The 17,597-nt window shown below is 44.9% G+C and overlaps 1 protein-coding gene across 2 annotated transcripts in view; it reads right to left on the reverse strand.

Moving 5' to 3' along the window:
* The window catches only part of IFNLR1 (interferon lambda receptor 1), a 336,403-nt gene extending 319,082 nt beyond the window's left edge, over nt 1–17,321 (reverse strand). For both annotated transcript variants that reach the window (XR_013608730.1, XM_078681256.1), the window contains exon 1: nt 17,218–17,321. Coding sequence is in view for 1 of the 2 variants with exons in the window: in XM_078681256.1 (XP_078537382.1) it covers nt 17,218–17,290 (73 nt within the window). In the remaining variant the exon portion in view is untranslated. The remainder of the gene's footprint in view (nt 1–17,217) is intronic.
* Between the last annotated feature and the right edge of the window lie 276 nt (nt 17,322–17,597).

The raw sequence follows: 17,597 nt of genomic DNA on the forward strand, positions 1-17,597 counted from the left end.
TGAGTCCCTTGCTCACTGCACCATCAGGATTCAAGCAAGCCGGGCCGAAGAGGCTGAAATGCCAGAAACCGGTCCCCGGTAGCTTGTTTCCTTTCCAGTGTAAGAATTGGCTTTGTAGTTTGGTTTGCCCTGTTCCCATCATGCACTGGGACAGGAACAGACTAATTTGCATACAGCCAGGTTCTGAAACTGGGATGATGCAGTGAGCTAAAAAACGGTGTTGGATCTAGCCCTGATCTCTTGACTGGGTGAGAGTTTTCTGCTTAATTCAGAGACTCTGTCCATCACCACCCCTTGTTGTAAATTATTTTGTCCACCCTAAGCGTGGAAGGGTATGCTCAGACATGAGTCCCTTGCTCACTGCACCATCAGGATTCAAGCAAGCCGGGCCAAAGAGGCTAAAATGCCAGAAACCGGTCCCCGGTAGCTTGTTTCCTTTCCAGTGTAAGAATTGGCTTTGTAGTTTGGTTTGCCCTGTTCCCATCATGCACTGGGACAGGAACAGACTAATTTGCATACAGCCAGGTTCTGAAACTGGGATGATGCAGTGAGCTAAAAAACGGTGTTGGATCTAGCCCTGATCTCTTGACTGGGTGAGAGTTTTCTGCTTAATTCAGAGACTCTGTCCATCACCACCCCTTGTTGTAAATTATTTTGTCCACCCTAAGCGTGGAAGGGTATGCTCAGACATGAGTCCCTTGCTCACTGCACCATCAGGATTCAAGCAAGCCGGGCCGAAGAGGCTGAAATGCCAGAAACCGGTCCCCGGTAGCTTGTTTCCTTTCCAGTGTAAGAATTGGCTTTGTAGTTTGGTTTGCCCTGTTCCCATCATGCACTGGGACAGGAACAGACTAATTTGCATACAGCCAGGTTCTGAAACTGGGATGATGCAGTGAGCTAAAAAACGGTGTTGGATCTAGCCCTGATCTCTTGACTGGGTGAGAGTTTTCTGCTTAATTCAGAGACTCTGTCCATCACCACCCCTTGTTGTAAATTATTTTGTCCACCCTAAGCGTGGAAGGGTATGCTCAGACATGAGTCCCTTGCTCACTGCACCATCAGGATTCAAGCAAGCCGGGCCGAAGAGGCTGAAATGCCAGAAACCGGTCCCCGGTAGCTTGTTTCCTTTCCAGTGTAAGAATTGGCTTTGTAGTTTGGTTTGCCCTGTTCCCATCATGCACTGGGACAGGAACAGACTAATTTGCATACAGCCAGGTTCTGAAACTGGGATGATGCAGTGAGCTAAAAAACGGTGTTGGATCTAGCCCTGATCTCTTGACTGGGTGAGATTTTACTGCTTAATTCAGAGACTCTGTCCATCACCACCCCTTGTTGTAAATTATTTTGTCCACCCTAAGCATGGAAGGGTATGCTCAGACATGAGTCCCTTGCTCACTGCACCATCAGGATTCAAGCAAGCCGGGCCGAAGAGGCTGAAATGCCAGAAACCGGTCCCGGTAGCTTGTTTCCTTTCCAGTGTAAGAATTGGCTTTGTAGTTTGGTTTGCCCTGTTCCCATCATGCACTGGGACAGGAACAGACTAATTTGCATACAGCCAGGTTCTGAAACTGGGATGATGCAGTGAGCTAAAAAACGGTGTTGGATCTAGCCCTGATCTCTTGACTGGGTGAGAGTTTTCTGCTTAATTGAGAGACTCTGTCCATCACCACCCCTTGTTGTAAATTATTTTGTCCACCCTAAGCGTTGAAGGGTATGCTCAGACATGAGTCCCTTGCTCACTGCACCATCAGGATTCAAGCAAGCCGGGCCGAAGAGGCTGAAATGGCAGAAACCGGTCCCCGGTAGCTTGTTTCCTTTCCAGTGTAAGAATTGGCTTTGTACTTTGGTTTGCCCTGTTCCCATCATGCACTGGGACAGGAACAGACTAATTTGCATACAGCCAGGTTCTGAAACTGGGATGATGCAGTGAGCTAAAAAACGGTGTTGGATCTAGCCCTGATCTCTTGACTGGGTGAGAGTTTTCTGCTTAATTCAGAGACTCTGTCCATCACCACCCCTTGTTGTAAATTATGTTTCTGTACCCTGGCAGCTGAAAGGAAGGGCACAAATTGAAACTTTGTATGTCACATAAAGCTGTCCCTGGGCAGGCGCTCTGCATACCAGTCGTGAGGGGGTGACACCATGAGCTACCGCACTGGGTGACACCAACCCTAGTGACGCCACTGTATGTACAAATACTTTACATGTTACCTTTGAGATAAGCCGACTGCTCGTACTGTGGAAAAGTAAATTTTGCCATGTTATATGTGCCTACGTGTTCCCCATCCTATGTTATATGTGCATGATTAATATGCATATGGATCCCCCTATGATCGATTAAAGACGCAATTATAGTTGTGTCCAACTCTAGTATGCCAGTTTCCAGTTCTCGTGAAAGCAACAAGTATTAGGCCCATGTTTCCACGATTTACAGTGTACACGTTAATTCATTGAATTGTCCCCGTTTCTAGATTCCAGATTCAAGCTCCAGTCTCCTGAACTCACTCCGAGGAGCGATGCAGCCCCCACCTGCATCCCTGACCCTTCACTTACTTCCTTTCGCGCAGCGCGGTGCCCAGCTCTGCCTGCCAGTCTGCCAAGAGTATGTTATGCTTCTAGTTATCAGTTCAGCTCCTCGTCTTTGCATTCCTTAGCTACTGAACCGTATAAACAGCTTCAGCTATAGTCTAGTCTTTATGTCTCCATGCAAGAGAATTACTGTATTAATATTCATAGAAGATTCATAGCCCACGCATTACACGAAGAATATATGCATGCACCAGCCTTAGAGTCAAGTAGCCTCTGCCCTGATAACTTTTAGTTTCTATCAACATGTACTCCAAACACAAGATACCAGATATGCCATAGGTACATGTCGTCCTGACACCGTAGACTTTAGTCTCCTCTTCTAGTGCAGAAGTCATAGCCCCCAGTTCTCCCTGGTAACACGTCATTGCCCGTTTGCGCGCACCACTAGGTTAAAGGTCCCAGCTGCTCTCAGGTAGCCCCCTCCATGTTTCCGCCCATTCATGACATTTCTATGACGTTTCACATCACATGTCTCAGTGCACGCCCTGTACACGCCTTCTTCTTCCACCAATGTGTCCTTATCTTTCACGACTGCTACGCCTACTGCTACGCCTACTGTATTGAATGTAATTGTAATGTATATATATCTTGTACTGTTACTTAGACGGTGCAGCTGCCATCCATTCTATTTCCGTGCAGGCTATCCCGTTCCTGTCCCTTCCCTCATGCCTGATTAAAGCCTGTTAGACTCAGATACCTCGAATCCTGTCTCTTATTTATTGAGCTATCTGTTTTATTCAATGTATTCAAAAATAGTACCGGTAATTAATTATTTATTTACCACATAATGGCGCCCGAATAGGGACTTGCCCTTTCCCCACGCGCCGGCGAAGCCACGCAGGCCCCCTGACCCTCTGCAGCCGTGACGGAACCATACCGTGCACGTGCAGATATTTCTGCTTCAAGTATCCCTCAGGCCCACGGAGGAGACGGAGACTGCGGTCCAGCATCCAGACGAGGCGGTGAGGAATGCGGCGAGTCCCGACCAGAGCCCAAGCCGAGAGTACAAGGTCCGAGGTATCCGGAGGTCCACCTGTAACTGAAGTCCGAAGTTTGTAGTCCGACGTCGTAGCAGTCCAGTCCAGTCCGAGGCCTTCCGTTCTTGCTGCCCGGTGAGTACCGTTGCTGGGGTAGTATCTAGACAGGGTCAATTAATTTGTCTCTGGTCCGATGGGTTTGGGTACACAGATCCAGTCCGAAGTATTCACCTAGGTGGATACGGGTCCGACGTGTCTCTTTATGGGACCGGTATGTTCTGTACTGTTTTAGCAGTGCATCCAGTAATTCTAGTAAGTCTGTTCTCGAGAAATTCATGTGTTCTGTTTTAAAATGTACCAGGTAATATTCTGTTCGAACTGTTATTAATGGTATTAATGTATTTTAATGTCGTGGTATGAGTGATTTGTTTTGCTATTCATTACTGTGTTTATCGTGTATTGTATTGTGTTTGGATTCAAGTCTAGAATGCCTCTGTTTTCCAAGTTACGTCAGATAGGAACCCGGAAAGGGTTACTCGAAGAATCAGTTCCTGTCCCGCCTAGGGACAGTCCAGGACATTTTATGTATCATAAGCAGAAAAACAGAGTTAAGTAGGGAATCCTCAGAGAGAGCCCAAGAAAGGGAACTTCTAGAAGAAGGTGAACGAGTTAGAGCAGAACAGTCAGACAGACAGAGAAATGCTCTTATAAGGGGCATGTATCCTCTTCTTGCCGAGGGCTTGCCGAAGGCAACCCCGGAAGCATCCAGTAATTTTCCGCCACCATTAGTCCCGACTAAGCTACGTCATAAACCGACCGCAGCTGAAATTTTTCTTTCGTCCTATTTGGACGATACAGTCCCAGAATATGCAAATCATATTCCGCCTGTTCAACCTCAGCACCCTGTTAATAATGTAATCCCTGTTCCTCTAGCCACTGGTCCCGGGGACCAAGTTAATGTACCCCCGGCCCAGCCTACAGTAAATGCACCCGTTTTACCAGTCACGTTACCAGCACCCGCACGTCCGGTATTACCTGACGACTCTAGCCCAGGAGGGGCGGCGGGAGGCGCTCCTACCACCCCGCCTCAAACGAAACGAATGACGCTGAGAGAAGCAGCGTTACAACGTACACCGAAAGTCTCTACTTACGCAGCCCTCAAGAAATACCTTACTGATTGCGTATATGATTCAGTACCAGGTGAAGATTACATGATACTGTATTCAGTACGTTTATGACGAGTTACCACCTTTTTGGTTACTCTGCCAGACATGAAGGACCATCTAGATAGAATATATCGTTTTATCCGTACAGGGGAGGATCCAGAAAGTATTCACAAAGCTATGGCACACAGAAAAGTCGAGACTCAACATCTGATTTTACAGTTTTTTATTAACTGTTTAATAAGAGAACAAGACTATCCTGAGAAAGATAAAGATAAGATGAAAGTCATGACAAAGTGGAGTGATAATATAGCCGAGGGAAAACACAAGACACAGAATTGTATAGACGCTATGTACAGGAAAATCCGTAAGGAAATTCTAGACATACACGAAAAAGAGAAAGCAAGGAAAATAGCCGAGAAAGAGAATGACTCTTCAAGTGAAGAGGTAGACAGCGAGAATCCCGACAGAATAGCGTATGTAGGTAGAACTAGACTTTCCGACAGACATTCACGTCCAGATTACAAGAAAAGTTTTTCTCCTCCAGTGCCAGAACAATGTTCTCTTGAGCAAGTATTCCAAGCTACCGATAAAATTCTGAAATCACGAATAGGTTATAGTGAACTTAATACCATGCATGAACAAGAACTAGCCCGATCAGCAGTCTGATGGATTAGTGATTCTACCACGTTTCCAGATGAAATCGTGGCACAAATGTTCCTGAAACTGCCCCCAGCCGAGCAGCGTCTGGTGGGTATGTATATGATTCAGCACCTCATCACATTGTATGAGGTTCAGCATTCTGATCCAGGTCCTTTACATGATGTATTGAACGAGTTACTCCAGTACAGATGGAAAGGTCTAGGTACCGACTTAATTAATGTCATTTTAGAACAGCGCCACAAATACAGTACGTTCCTGACTCCGCATTTTGTTCCCGTTCCACCCCCAGTAAGGAAGTCATTCTACATAGATAGACAGAATCCGTTACGAGAAGTACATCCAGTTAGGACAACGGGGGGTGCTCTAGAACGAGTATTTGTTTACACCCCCATCACGAAAATAGAACTTTTGGAGATGAAAAAGTTAATTCCCTGTCATGATAAAGATCCAGCAGGGTTTCACCGTGAATTAAAAGACATGCTCCGTATGGGAGAATACACGTATCCTGACATCATTAAAATGTTAAAAGTCCTGTTGCCTACGGGCATATATGAAAAACTCAAGGAAAAAGAATGGGAGGTGGGAGAGAAAAAGATAGATTGGTCCGCATTAGAAGCCGAAGATAACACACGAGTACCAGGTACCGGTCTTGGGGATAAAGCTAAAGCTTTGCCCGAACTGTTAATACAAGTCTTGCCAAGATTACTAGCCACGAAAAAGGAAGACTGGGATGCCATCTCAGCCTGTAAACAGAAACAAGATGAAGATACTAGTGACTTTCATTCTAGATTCGAGAAATGTTTCATTATTAATAGTGGTCTGAAAACAAGTAGTGAATCGTATCCACATCTTTTTGTTACCAAACTAGTCGAGAATTCAAGTCCACAAGTTAAAAATCGAGTCCTGAAAGTCGAGAGTTCTTGGCAAGCTAATACTCCGTCACAGATGCTCCAGATGCTCCAGTATCACCAGAACAGAATCAGGGAAGAGCAGGAACATGAAAGAAGACGTATGAAAGACACGAAAATGAAAGTATTAGTTGCACAATCTGTTCCACAAGACAGTCAAAAGAGGGGTCCGAATCAAGTCAGTCATCCTACAGCTCCCGTTAAAGGGACATGCAATTATTGTAAACAGCCAGGTCATTTTATAAACGAATGTGCAGTTCTGAAACATAACATAGCTACTGGTAAGACTAAAGAGAGACCGCGTCCGCCTAGACAAGAACAAGTTTTACAGACTTCCCAGCCACCGCAGAACGCACAACAGACAGTTACAGTACCGCAGCCTATCGCTGCAACACAACACGTTACACAGCAGATGTACCAGTATGCACAGTCAGAGTATCCAGATTATCAGCCATATTCATGAAACAGCCTAGAGAGGGAGGTTGGCTTGCCTGTCATCGAGATTCCTGTAGATCAAGAGGGTCCCTATGTACATAGTCAAGTATTAGGGAAAGACAGAAAGTTTCTGATTGATACAGGGGCAAGTAGGACTACCATCAGTCATGACGAGGTTCCAGGGGCTCCGCTCTCAGGCTCAAGAAATGTTTCCCTTGGATTTTCAGGAAAGCCCATTGTTAATGAAATATCGAAACCAGTTACTCTAGAAGTTGGTCCACTGTCCCGAACTACTGATTTGTTACTCACGAAGTCTTGTCCAGAAAATTTGTTAGTCATTAAGACTTTGAAAGAATTAGGAGCAGTCATATGCTGCTCCCCAGAAGGGGTCCGCCTGTTCTTGCGTGATTTTAAAGGTCATTATGTATTACGTGATTTTGATCCAAGATTATTGAATGTACCACAGCAATTATGGGCGCAAGGTCCAACTGATGTAGGTTGTATGCACATTACACCCTATCGTGTCACTCTGAAACAAGGTGTTGTATTACCACGAATTAGACAGTACAAATTGCCACCTGAGGCTGTAGCAGCCTTATCCAAAATTATTGACGAGCTTATTGTTCAAGGAGTGGTTGTAGAAACTGACTCCAATGTATGTAATTCTCCTATCATTCCAGTCCTGAAACGTACTGATCCGAATGCACCTCCAGTTTATCGATTAGTGATCGACCTTCGAGAACTTAATAAGTGTATCATACCCCAGTACCCAGTAGTCCCTGATATTTCATCACTCTTGACAGCCATTGATTCTGAAGCCACATTCTTTTCAGTTATCGATCTCAAGAACGCATTCTTTAGTGTCCCTATTCATCCAGACAGCCAGTTCCTTTTCGGTTTCTGTTTAAATGGAAGAAGCTATAAATTTACACGAGCACCTCAAGGTTTCACAGAAAGTCCTAGCATTTACAGTCAAGCACTTAAAAGACAACTAGACAATATTCACATGCCAACTGACACTGCCCTACTCCAGTATGTCGATGATCTGTTAATTACAGCCCGTTCTGAACGTGACTGCGAGCGTGCGTCACTTACAGTCCTGTATTTCCTGGCCGAGATGGGGCACAAGGTGTCCCCTTCCAAATTGCAATTCTGTGTCCAGCAAGTGGTCTACTTAGGACACTTACTGTCCAAGAGGGGTAGGCAGTTGACACCTGACCGTATCCAGTTAATAGCGCATCTTCCACAACCCAAGACTCAGAAGGAGGTACGAGCTTTTATCGGCCTCACTTCTTACTGCAGACAATGGATTCCTCAGTACGCATATCTAGCCAAGCCACTGATACAGTTAACGACACAGGAGGCAGCCGTATCGACTGTCCTCCCTTGGACCCAAGAACATACACTTGTTTTTAATGAATTAAAGAAAGCTTTATGCCAAGCACCTGTTCTAGCAACACCGAACTACAGTAAGCCTTTTACACTTTTTGTTACAGAACGTGATGGTACTGCATTATCTGTTCTCACACAAGATCAAGCAGGACAATACAAGCCCTGTGCTTATTTTTCTAGCACATTAGATCCAGTGGCCCAGGCTCTGCCTGCGTGCCTCAAGTCAGTTGCAGCCACAGCTCTAGCTATCAGACAAAGTGATTCCGTAGTGTTAGGACACTCCCTGACAGTACAAGTTCCACACTCCGTGGAAGTTCTTTTAAACCGAACTCAGACTCAGCACTTGACAATTGCACGTTTAACAGGTTATGAACTGACACTGTTTCAGCCACACATAGAAATCAGACGCTGCAACGTTTTAAATCCCGCTACACTGTTACCGTCAGTTACTTCAAATCCTGCCACACATGACTGTGTGGAAGTCGTTAACACCATGACAAAGCCAAGACAAGACTTGACAGATATTGCATTACCTGATCCTGACCTGACACTTTATGTGGATGGTTCATGTATGAGAACAAGTACAGGAGAACTAGTAGCCGCGTATGCAGTGACTACAGACACTGAAGTTATAGAAACACACCGTATTGATACCCTGTCTGCTCAAGCAGCAGAGCTAGTCGCTCTGACCCAAGCCTGTATACGTGCCAAGAACCTGAAAGTTAACATATATACAGATTCACGTTATGCATTCGGAGTCGTACACGACTTTGGAGTGCTCTGGAAAGAAAGAGGTTTCATGACTTCTCATGGAACTAAGATTCAGCATGGTCTCCTCATTGAAGCTCTGTTAGATGCAATACATTTACCGACAGCTATTGCCATTATGAAGTGCAAGGCACATACGAAAGTTACTGACATCATTTCCCAGGGTAACGACCTGGCAGATCGAACAGCCAAGCTTACAGCTCAGACTTCAGACATTCCAGTTAACACGACACAGACACTCATTCCAGATCAGACTACTTGTATGACAGTTAAGGACCCTACACAAGATGTAATAGATATACAGTCACATGCCACTCCAGATGAAATCAAGAAATGGTCCGAACAAGGAGGGGTCCAGACAGATCAGGGATGGTTGACGAAGGGAAAAGCCACATGGTTTCTCCCCGACTCAATGGTTCAAGTCATTATTAATACCGCACATACAGCCTGATTCATGTAGGTAAATTGCACTCGCAAAGGGCCAGATTCTCAGAATCTGGCCCTTTGCGAGTGCAATTTTTGCATTTGGTATTCATGATACCAAATGCAAAAATCGCTATGTAAGAATTCGCATATTTGCGTGGAATGGCATTTAAGGAATCTCTAATAGAGATTCCTCAAATGCTATTCATGACACAAAACAAAATAGCGATTTTGGACTTTTGGGGCCGCTATTTACCGAGAGGTCAGACCTGTCGGTAAATAGCAAAAACTCAGAATAATGCTTTTAAATGCATTTTTCTAAGTTGCATGTTGCACACACACATGTCCTTTGGACATGTGTGCGCGCAACACCTGTTCAAATGTGCATTTTAGGGGTGCTACAGGGCGTCCTTTGGACACCCCTGGCACCCTTAAAATCGCTATCTCATTTGCGAGTAGCAAATTGCTCCTCGCAAATGAGGGATACTCCCCATTCATTCCTATGGGCCTCTTGGCCCATAGGAATGAATGGGGAGTATTTGCGAGTAGCAAATTGCTACTCGCAAATAAAGAACATGTAGGAATCGCTATTTAAGTAGCAATTCCTACATGAATGCCGTTTTGCGTGTCCTCAATAGCGAATCGCTATGATTCGCTATTAGGGACACGCAAAACGGCATGTACATGAATCAGGCTGATAGTCCAGTACACCTAGGAGAAAAGGCCATGTTAGACAGTATCCAGAACATATGGTTCAACAAGCATTTACGAGCAGCAGCCAAACAGAAAGTGCGTACCTGCATGATCTGTTGTCAGTTCAATCCAGGTAAAAGTGTCCCGGTGGAACAAGGTGGATTCCATCCTCCTGACCACCCTTTTGAAGTCCTCCAGATGGATTATATTCAGATGGAGAGATGTCGAGGTTTCAAGTATGTCCTCGTAGTTGTATGTGCTTTGTCCAGATGGACAGAAGCATATCCGGTTCCAGATTACACTGCCGCGACCACTGCCAGGCAGTTGGTTCGTGAGTTTTTCCCCCGCTATGGTTTACCAAGGGTCGTGTATTCAGACAACGGCCAGCCATTCTCATCTGAACTCATGAAACAAGTATCCCTTCTGTTAGGGTACCAGTGGAAGTTCCACTGTGTACGGCACCCCGAAGCAGCTGGTCTAGTTGAGAGACATAATCAGACATTGAAAATCCGCATTGCAAAAGTATGCGCAGAGAAAGGTGTAGATTGGTTGGTAGCACTGCCAGTTGCCCTTTTTTATATGAGATTGGTTGCACACTCTAGATCAGGTCTGTCCCCGTACGAGGTCGTATTCGGCCGTCCTCCAAATATGTGGGGTACACCTATGCCCCGAAAGATTACAGACGTTTCCAGTAATATGCTGACAGATTACCTAGCTTCCTTGATGTCTGCCCTACACTCTTGTCGTTCACAGGTTGCCGCTGCTTTTCCAGACAACACTCAAGTGAAACCGCACGAAGTCGTTCCAGGTGAACTCGTGTTGGTTCGAAACTTTGATCGTTCAAGTCCGTTGGAGCCCCGTTGGAAGGAGCCCCAGCTGGTGTTATTAACAACAAGGACCGCAGTCAAGCTCGAAGGACGCAAGGGCTGGGTGCATACCAGCCACATCAAGAAATTCCATGGATTACGGCCAAAGACATTTATCAAAGACTGCCCCGTTCTTAAGGACTGTCCAGACACAGACTCTAAACTTCCCCTGTTAGAGAAAACTCTGCAGCAGGAGTATAAAGCAAAACTCCGGTCTAGTAAAATAAGTCAGACAGTTTAATTGTTTAAGTCCCTCTCGGGTGAAGCGGTTAGACAGGTTCCTGACATGTATGAGATAGACCCACATAGTGAGAGAGTTAGTCAAAACTCTAAGAGAATACGCTATCAAAAGAATATTTGCAGTAGATGCATCGTTACTCTGTTATTTTTTATGTTTTTGAGTCTTATGGTTACCTGCATAAGTTATGCTTTTCATTTATGTTTTCCTATTTCACATGCACATATGTTTCCTAATGTTACAGTAGAGCACACATTTAGTGACCTGCCTCCTCACGAGTTATCCTATCGTCTTGCTATGCGTAATAACACATTTATCAGAATGTTACACTATTCACACCAGACCAGCAATGCCACTAATTGTTGGGTGTGTGGTCGACTTCCCCCTTTCCAGACACCGAAGGGAGTTCTGCCACTCTTTCCCTATCCGTTTTCACATAATGGTTCGTGTGGAGCATGGTCCACATTAACGTCATCCCTAACCGATATGTCCCTTCTGAATCGAACATGTTTCCCAGACAAGCAAGGTCTTTCCCATAGAACAGGGTTAGATCTAGAAAATGAAGTATATGATTTAGGTAATTATTCCTCGAATTTCATGGTTTTGAATGTTCAGTCCGATACTACTCCACATTTGCCTGCTATTTCAGTCCTACCCGTCAAAGGCGAATTATGTGTCAGAAAGAATGGTTCCGCACATGTAGGACATAGTGATTGTACTACTGTGGTCGAGTATAGTGACAGTGGGAAATCTATTTTCAAAGCCTCACGTCATTCTTATTTTGTTTGTGGTCAGACCGCATATGTTCGTCTGCCCCTCGATTGGGATGGGACCTGTTACATTGCCTTCCTACTGCCACCAGTTTTTCTAGCCCCATCCGATTATCACAGAAACACACATCTAGTACACGTTAGACATAGAAGGGAGACTGAGTCCCCATTTGTCGATCAAACTGAAACTACTCTAGAACAATATCAAGACTTCAATAAAGGTTTCTTTTTCTTTATAGGCCCTGTCCAGAATAGTAAGTTAATACGTAGGTTAACCAGAACCCTTGAAGCAGTAGTGAATGAGACTACTTCCGCTCTAGGTAACTTAACCGAAGAGCAATCTGCCATTAGATTTGTCGTGCTCCAAAATCGTCTCGTTCTTGACGTCATATTGGCCGATAGAGGAGGAGCTTGTAGAGTCATCGGATCTAGTTGCTGCATTTTCATTCCTAATAACGCGCCGTCTGTTTATTCAGCTATAACCAGACTTCATAAAATTGCCCATCAGTTACACCAAGATCCAGGCACCTGGACATGGTCCGGTTGGCTCTGGAGTATCATATCTGCCTGGGGATGGAAAGTATTGTCATTCCTAGGTATAGCAGTAATGATCATATTCAGTTGCTGCCTCTGTTTACAATGTGGCCCTGCGATTTGCGGCATGTGTGCTACCTCTTGTATTCCTAGTCCTAAGTCCCGTTCCAAGACAATTCGAGACGAGCAAATGATGTTATATGAACAGATAGATGGTATCATGAATATTGATGTTTCCTGATGGAAACGTAGGGCACAAGGAGGGAATGTGGAAAAGTAAATTTTGCCATGTGATATGTGCCTACGTGTTCCCCATCCTATGTTATATGTGCATGATTAATATGCATATGTATCCCCCTATGATCGATTAAAGACGCAATTATAGTTGTGTCCAACTCTAGTATGCCAGTTTCCAGTTCTCGTGAAAGCAACAAGTATTAGGCCCATGTTACCACGATTTACAGTGTACACGTTAATTCATTGAATTGTCCCCGTTTCTAGGCCTCAAAAGGGGCCCGGACACCAGATTCAAGCTCCAGTCTCCTGAACTCACTCCGAGGAGCGATGCAGCCCCCACCTGCATCCCTGACCCTTCACTTACTTCCTTTCGCGCAGCGCGGTGCCCAGCTCTGCCTGCCAGTCTGCCAAGAGTATGTTATGCTTCTAGTTATCAGTTCAGCTCCTCGTCTTTGCATTCCTTAGCTACTGAACCGTATAAACAGCTTCAGCTATAGTCTAGTCTTTATGTCTCCATGCAAGAGAATTACTGTATTAATATTCATAGAAGATTCATAGCCCACGCATTACACGAAGAATATATGCATGCACCAGCCTTAGAGTCAAGTAGCCTCTGCCCTGATAACTTTTAGTTTCTATCAACATGTACTCCAAACACAAGATACCAGATATGCCATAGGTACATGTCGTCCTGACACCGTAGACTTTAGTCTCCTCTTCTAGTGCAGAAGTCATAGCCCCCAGTTCTCCCTGGTAACACGTCATTGCCCGTTTGCGCGCACCACTAGGTTAAAGGTCCCAGCTGCTCTCAGGTAGCCCCCTCCATGTTTCCGCCCATTCATGACATTTCTATGACGTTTCACATCACATGTCTCAGTGCACGCCCTGTACACGCCTTCTTCTTCCACCAATGTGTCCTTATCTTTCACGACTGCTACGCCTACTGCTACGCCTACTGTATTGAATGTAATTGTAATGTATATATATCTTGTACTGTTACTTAGACGGTGCAGCTGCCATCCATTCTATTTCCGTGCAGGCTATCCCGTTCCTGTCCCTTCCCTCATGCCTGATTAAAGCCTGTTAGACTCAGATACCTCGAATCCTGTCTCTTATTTATTGAGCTATCTGTTTTATTCAATGTATTCAAAAATAGTACCGGTAATTAATTATTTATTTACCACAGTACCAAGCTACTAAGGGGGTGAGCAGGAGTTTTCTCAGCTGTGTAGTGTCCTTACCCTGACTAGAATAAGGGTCCTTACTTAGACATGGTGCAAACCACTGCCAACTGAGACCCCCATTTCTGACATATAGTTAAGATGAAACCCAAACTAGTCACATTAAAGTCAAACTATAAATTATATTTTTGCATGTTTTAGCATTCTAAAGAACATAATTTATAAAAGGGAAAGAGTCTGGTTAGAGGCCTTTGAATATAAAAGGCTCTTGTTTTTGTGTTTTCAGCACCAAATGTCAGCCGTCGTGCCCCATTCACCATTTCAGACTTAAGACCCTAACCTGAAACTGGGAGTCATGCATTTGTGCTGTATTGCTGAAATTCTGTATTCATAAGCAAACTTTCAAAATATAAAATTCCACCAGTTCAGTTTCTTTGAATTAGCGCGTGGAATGTATGTTCAGAAAATGATGTTTTTAGGCACCCAAGTAAAATTAGGGAGTTAACCATCACAAAGGTTCCTGGGAATTTGAATAACTTACTTTAAGTGTAAATCCCCTCTTGCCGTGTGACAAACCTAATTATGTTTATTAATTGAAAGTGTCCATAGACTTTAGCTCACAAGTCAGGGGGGCTTTCCCATCCAGAACAAATGCCTCCTCTATTAGCATCCTCCTCTGTCTGTAGCCTCTTCCAGGGTGTGACAATGACAAGTCACAATTAAATGGATGGGGGCAATGTGGGCACAACTCACAGAGCTCAGAGATGACAAATCTCATTGAATGGGAAGAGACAGAGGTTCATTGGACAAACCAATGTTACAGAGGGAAAAAGAGGAGGCCCATTATATCCTACATTCTTTGTGTGCATTGGATTGAATTGGAGTTTGCTAGAAGCATCCATAAGGAAGAGCAGCCAGAAGACGTAAGCATGCAACACAGTGCATCACAGGGGTAGTGCTTGGCATGGGTCCAAATACATTCTGAGATTATGGCATGCCTTCATTTTGGAAACTAAGAGCAAAATATGAAAGGGTTAAATAATTCACTGTGTGTGTTGATATCAGGGGTCTTTTTCAGGATATTCATGCATTTCACACAACTTTCTTGCAGTAGCTTTCCTCATGTGGGGACAAAAAGAAAATCGGTCACACCAATGTCCAGCTTCTGCTGGAATCTCACTGCCAAAAGAACAAAGGTATCAGTGCTCTTCACAAACCAGCTGGTTGGGAAGATAAGCAGGAACGGTGCACGATTTCCCCTTGAAGTATTCCTTGCAGGAACTTAACATGCTTTGTTTCAGGCATTCTGGGTAGTCATGAGCACACCTATCTCCCTCAACAACAAAAGCAAAAGTACTGGCCAGAATGAAGAGACACCAGAGGCACAGGATGTTATGGGGAACATCCCAGACTGGGGTATCTCATTTCATACACTCCTACATAGACAACCAAATGTCCCTTCGCACACACATCCTCAACAATGCCTTTCCATTTCACCCCTCCCTACTCGACTGTTCTTCATCATGGTGTAGTCACATAGACGGTTACATGTGTGATCAACCACTCAGGTTGAATGACCAATGTCTGAATTATACAAAGTGTCCTGAGGGAACAAAAGGTTTGTGATTCCTCTTTTTTGGCTTAGAGGCACTATGGTATTACAGAAGTGGCCGCAGATGCTTGTGCCACACCATCTATAACATGAATCTTGCCAGCACCAAACGTGCACATTCTTAAGGAGCATATCCTCATTTGCACGGAGGTGAGCCTAATGCAAGTGAGGAAATGTACCTAGTTTTATTTATTTACACTCTCGCAGTGATTAATTTATTTTTCAAAAAAACATCAGATCACTTCCTTTGAAGAGTAAAATTGTAATGCACTAGAGCACAAAAACGCCACACCCACCTATCATGAACAAAGGTTAGCGTGTCTAAAAAATGTTTGCCAAGGGTGAAAGAACAAGGAGAGCAGGCCCAGATTAGCTGCAAGAGAAACAACGTACCTATGACGCAGAAAACCTATTCAGGTTTGTTTTCGCCTGTAGAGATCGCGGGCCGTGTTACACTGACAGGCTCCGCACAGGTTGACCTTGGCGCGTGCCCTCCCCTCTCTGAGGCCAGAGCTGCGTGGCTACGCTGAGTTAGCTCACATGGTGGATGGAGATATCCAGTAGAGAAACACGCAGCTTCACTTTACACCTCCACAAAGTGTTTGTCCGCAGGTGCTACACAGCATTTGAGGCGGATTTTGAAGGTCTTTGGTTAGAGTCTAGACCCTTAAGACTGAGTATAGTTAAAGCTCCCACTGACGGCCGTCATGGAAGCCTCATGGCAGTACTGTTACTGTCACTGTAGGGTCAGCCCAGACTTCCTTTGAATGGATGGGGCGAGGGGGAAGCCTAGGACCTTCGTTCCTCCGCTCAAAGGGCACCCTAAGGAAATACAGTCACTGTGCGTCATCTGCTACATGGCACACGTATCACATCACTCGAGAGCCATTGATGTTACCCATGCCTGTGCACTTGCATGCGTCATATAATACAGATGCACAACCAAAGACTTTAGTTTATTTCCATAGGGACACCCCCTGTATTGCATGAGCACTAACTGTACATCTGCGCAATGACCGTTAGAGAAGGGACTGCACAAATATTAGCAAATACGTCAAAAAGCCTCCAAAAAGGTGCAGTTGCCTGTTTCGCACTTTTGTTTCCTTGTGGTGAATGCAAGCTCCTCATTAGAAAAGAAAATATCACAGCACATACTTGCCAAACTGCTTGTACGTCATGGACTATCACTGTTGCATGAAGGGTTGGACAGTGATACTAAAGGCAACGCTACTAACTAGGCATATATTCCGCATAGGGAGCAAGGTTAACCATCTACAGGGAAATTTAGAGGGAGTTCTACAGAGAAGCAAATGAATCATCCCGATATATCACGATCTGGCAGAGTCCCAGGAGCGGTCTTGCTCCAGCGCAGCAAATCATGTACGTATAGAAACCGTGTGTGCCGCGCCCTGCGCGCTGTTTCAGGAGCATCCCGGGCGGCTGAGAGACGTCCCATGCACCCGTCCTACATGGGGGTTTGCTAGTCCCCCGGACCCACTTCAGCTCTGCGCAGTGCGTACTGTGATTGACATGATATCTAGTTACACAACACTCACATTGCCATTTCAGCACATAGACGCCATTTACTGAGAGACGCCCACACAAAACTTGCTGTATTTACTCTGGCAACATTAGTTTACTGAGATACGTAGCACATATTTGTATCCCCTCCTGTTTAATTCAGAAGAGTCTATTCACACTCTCACATCCCCAGTCGCTCCCTCTTACACATATATATATATATATATAGTGAAAGGTACATACATACCTGCGACCATTTGCAATAAGCACAGACCGGCAAAGACGACGCTCCCTGCGCACACAGACATGTTAAGAGTCATGTGCCAGTGCACTTCCTGCTTCTTCGAACTTGTCTGTGCGTACTTTCACTTTGTCTCAGGTTGTCGTAGGCTGCTGAGTGATGACTACCGAGCCTCTGAATAAGGAAGTGGCCAATGGGGAAAAAAACGGTTCCCGTGAAATGGAATGCAGTCTGGCAGCTCAGGGCAGCGTCATTGGTTGGAAACACGTATTGTGTTTGTTCACGCCAGGTGAAGGCAGCCTCTCTTCTATATTCAAATAGAAAACATGATGATATCAGGTGTGTGGACTCAGCCATCCTTCAATGTACAGGGTAAACTGTAAACA

This window comes from Lissotriton helveticus, chromosome 3_1, assembly GCF_964261635.1.
Source record: "Lissotriton helveticus chromosome 3_1, aLisHel1.1, whole genome shotgun sequence".
In the NCBI taxonomy this organism is placed as follows: domain Eukaryota; kingdom Metazoa; phylum Chordata; class Amphibia; order Caudata; family Salamandridae; genus Lissotriton; species Lissotriton helveticus.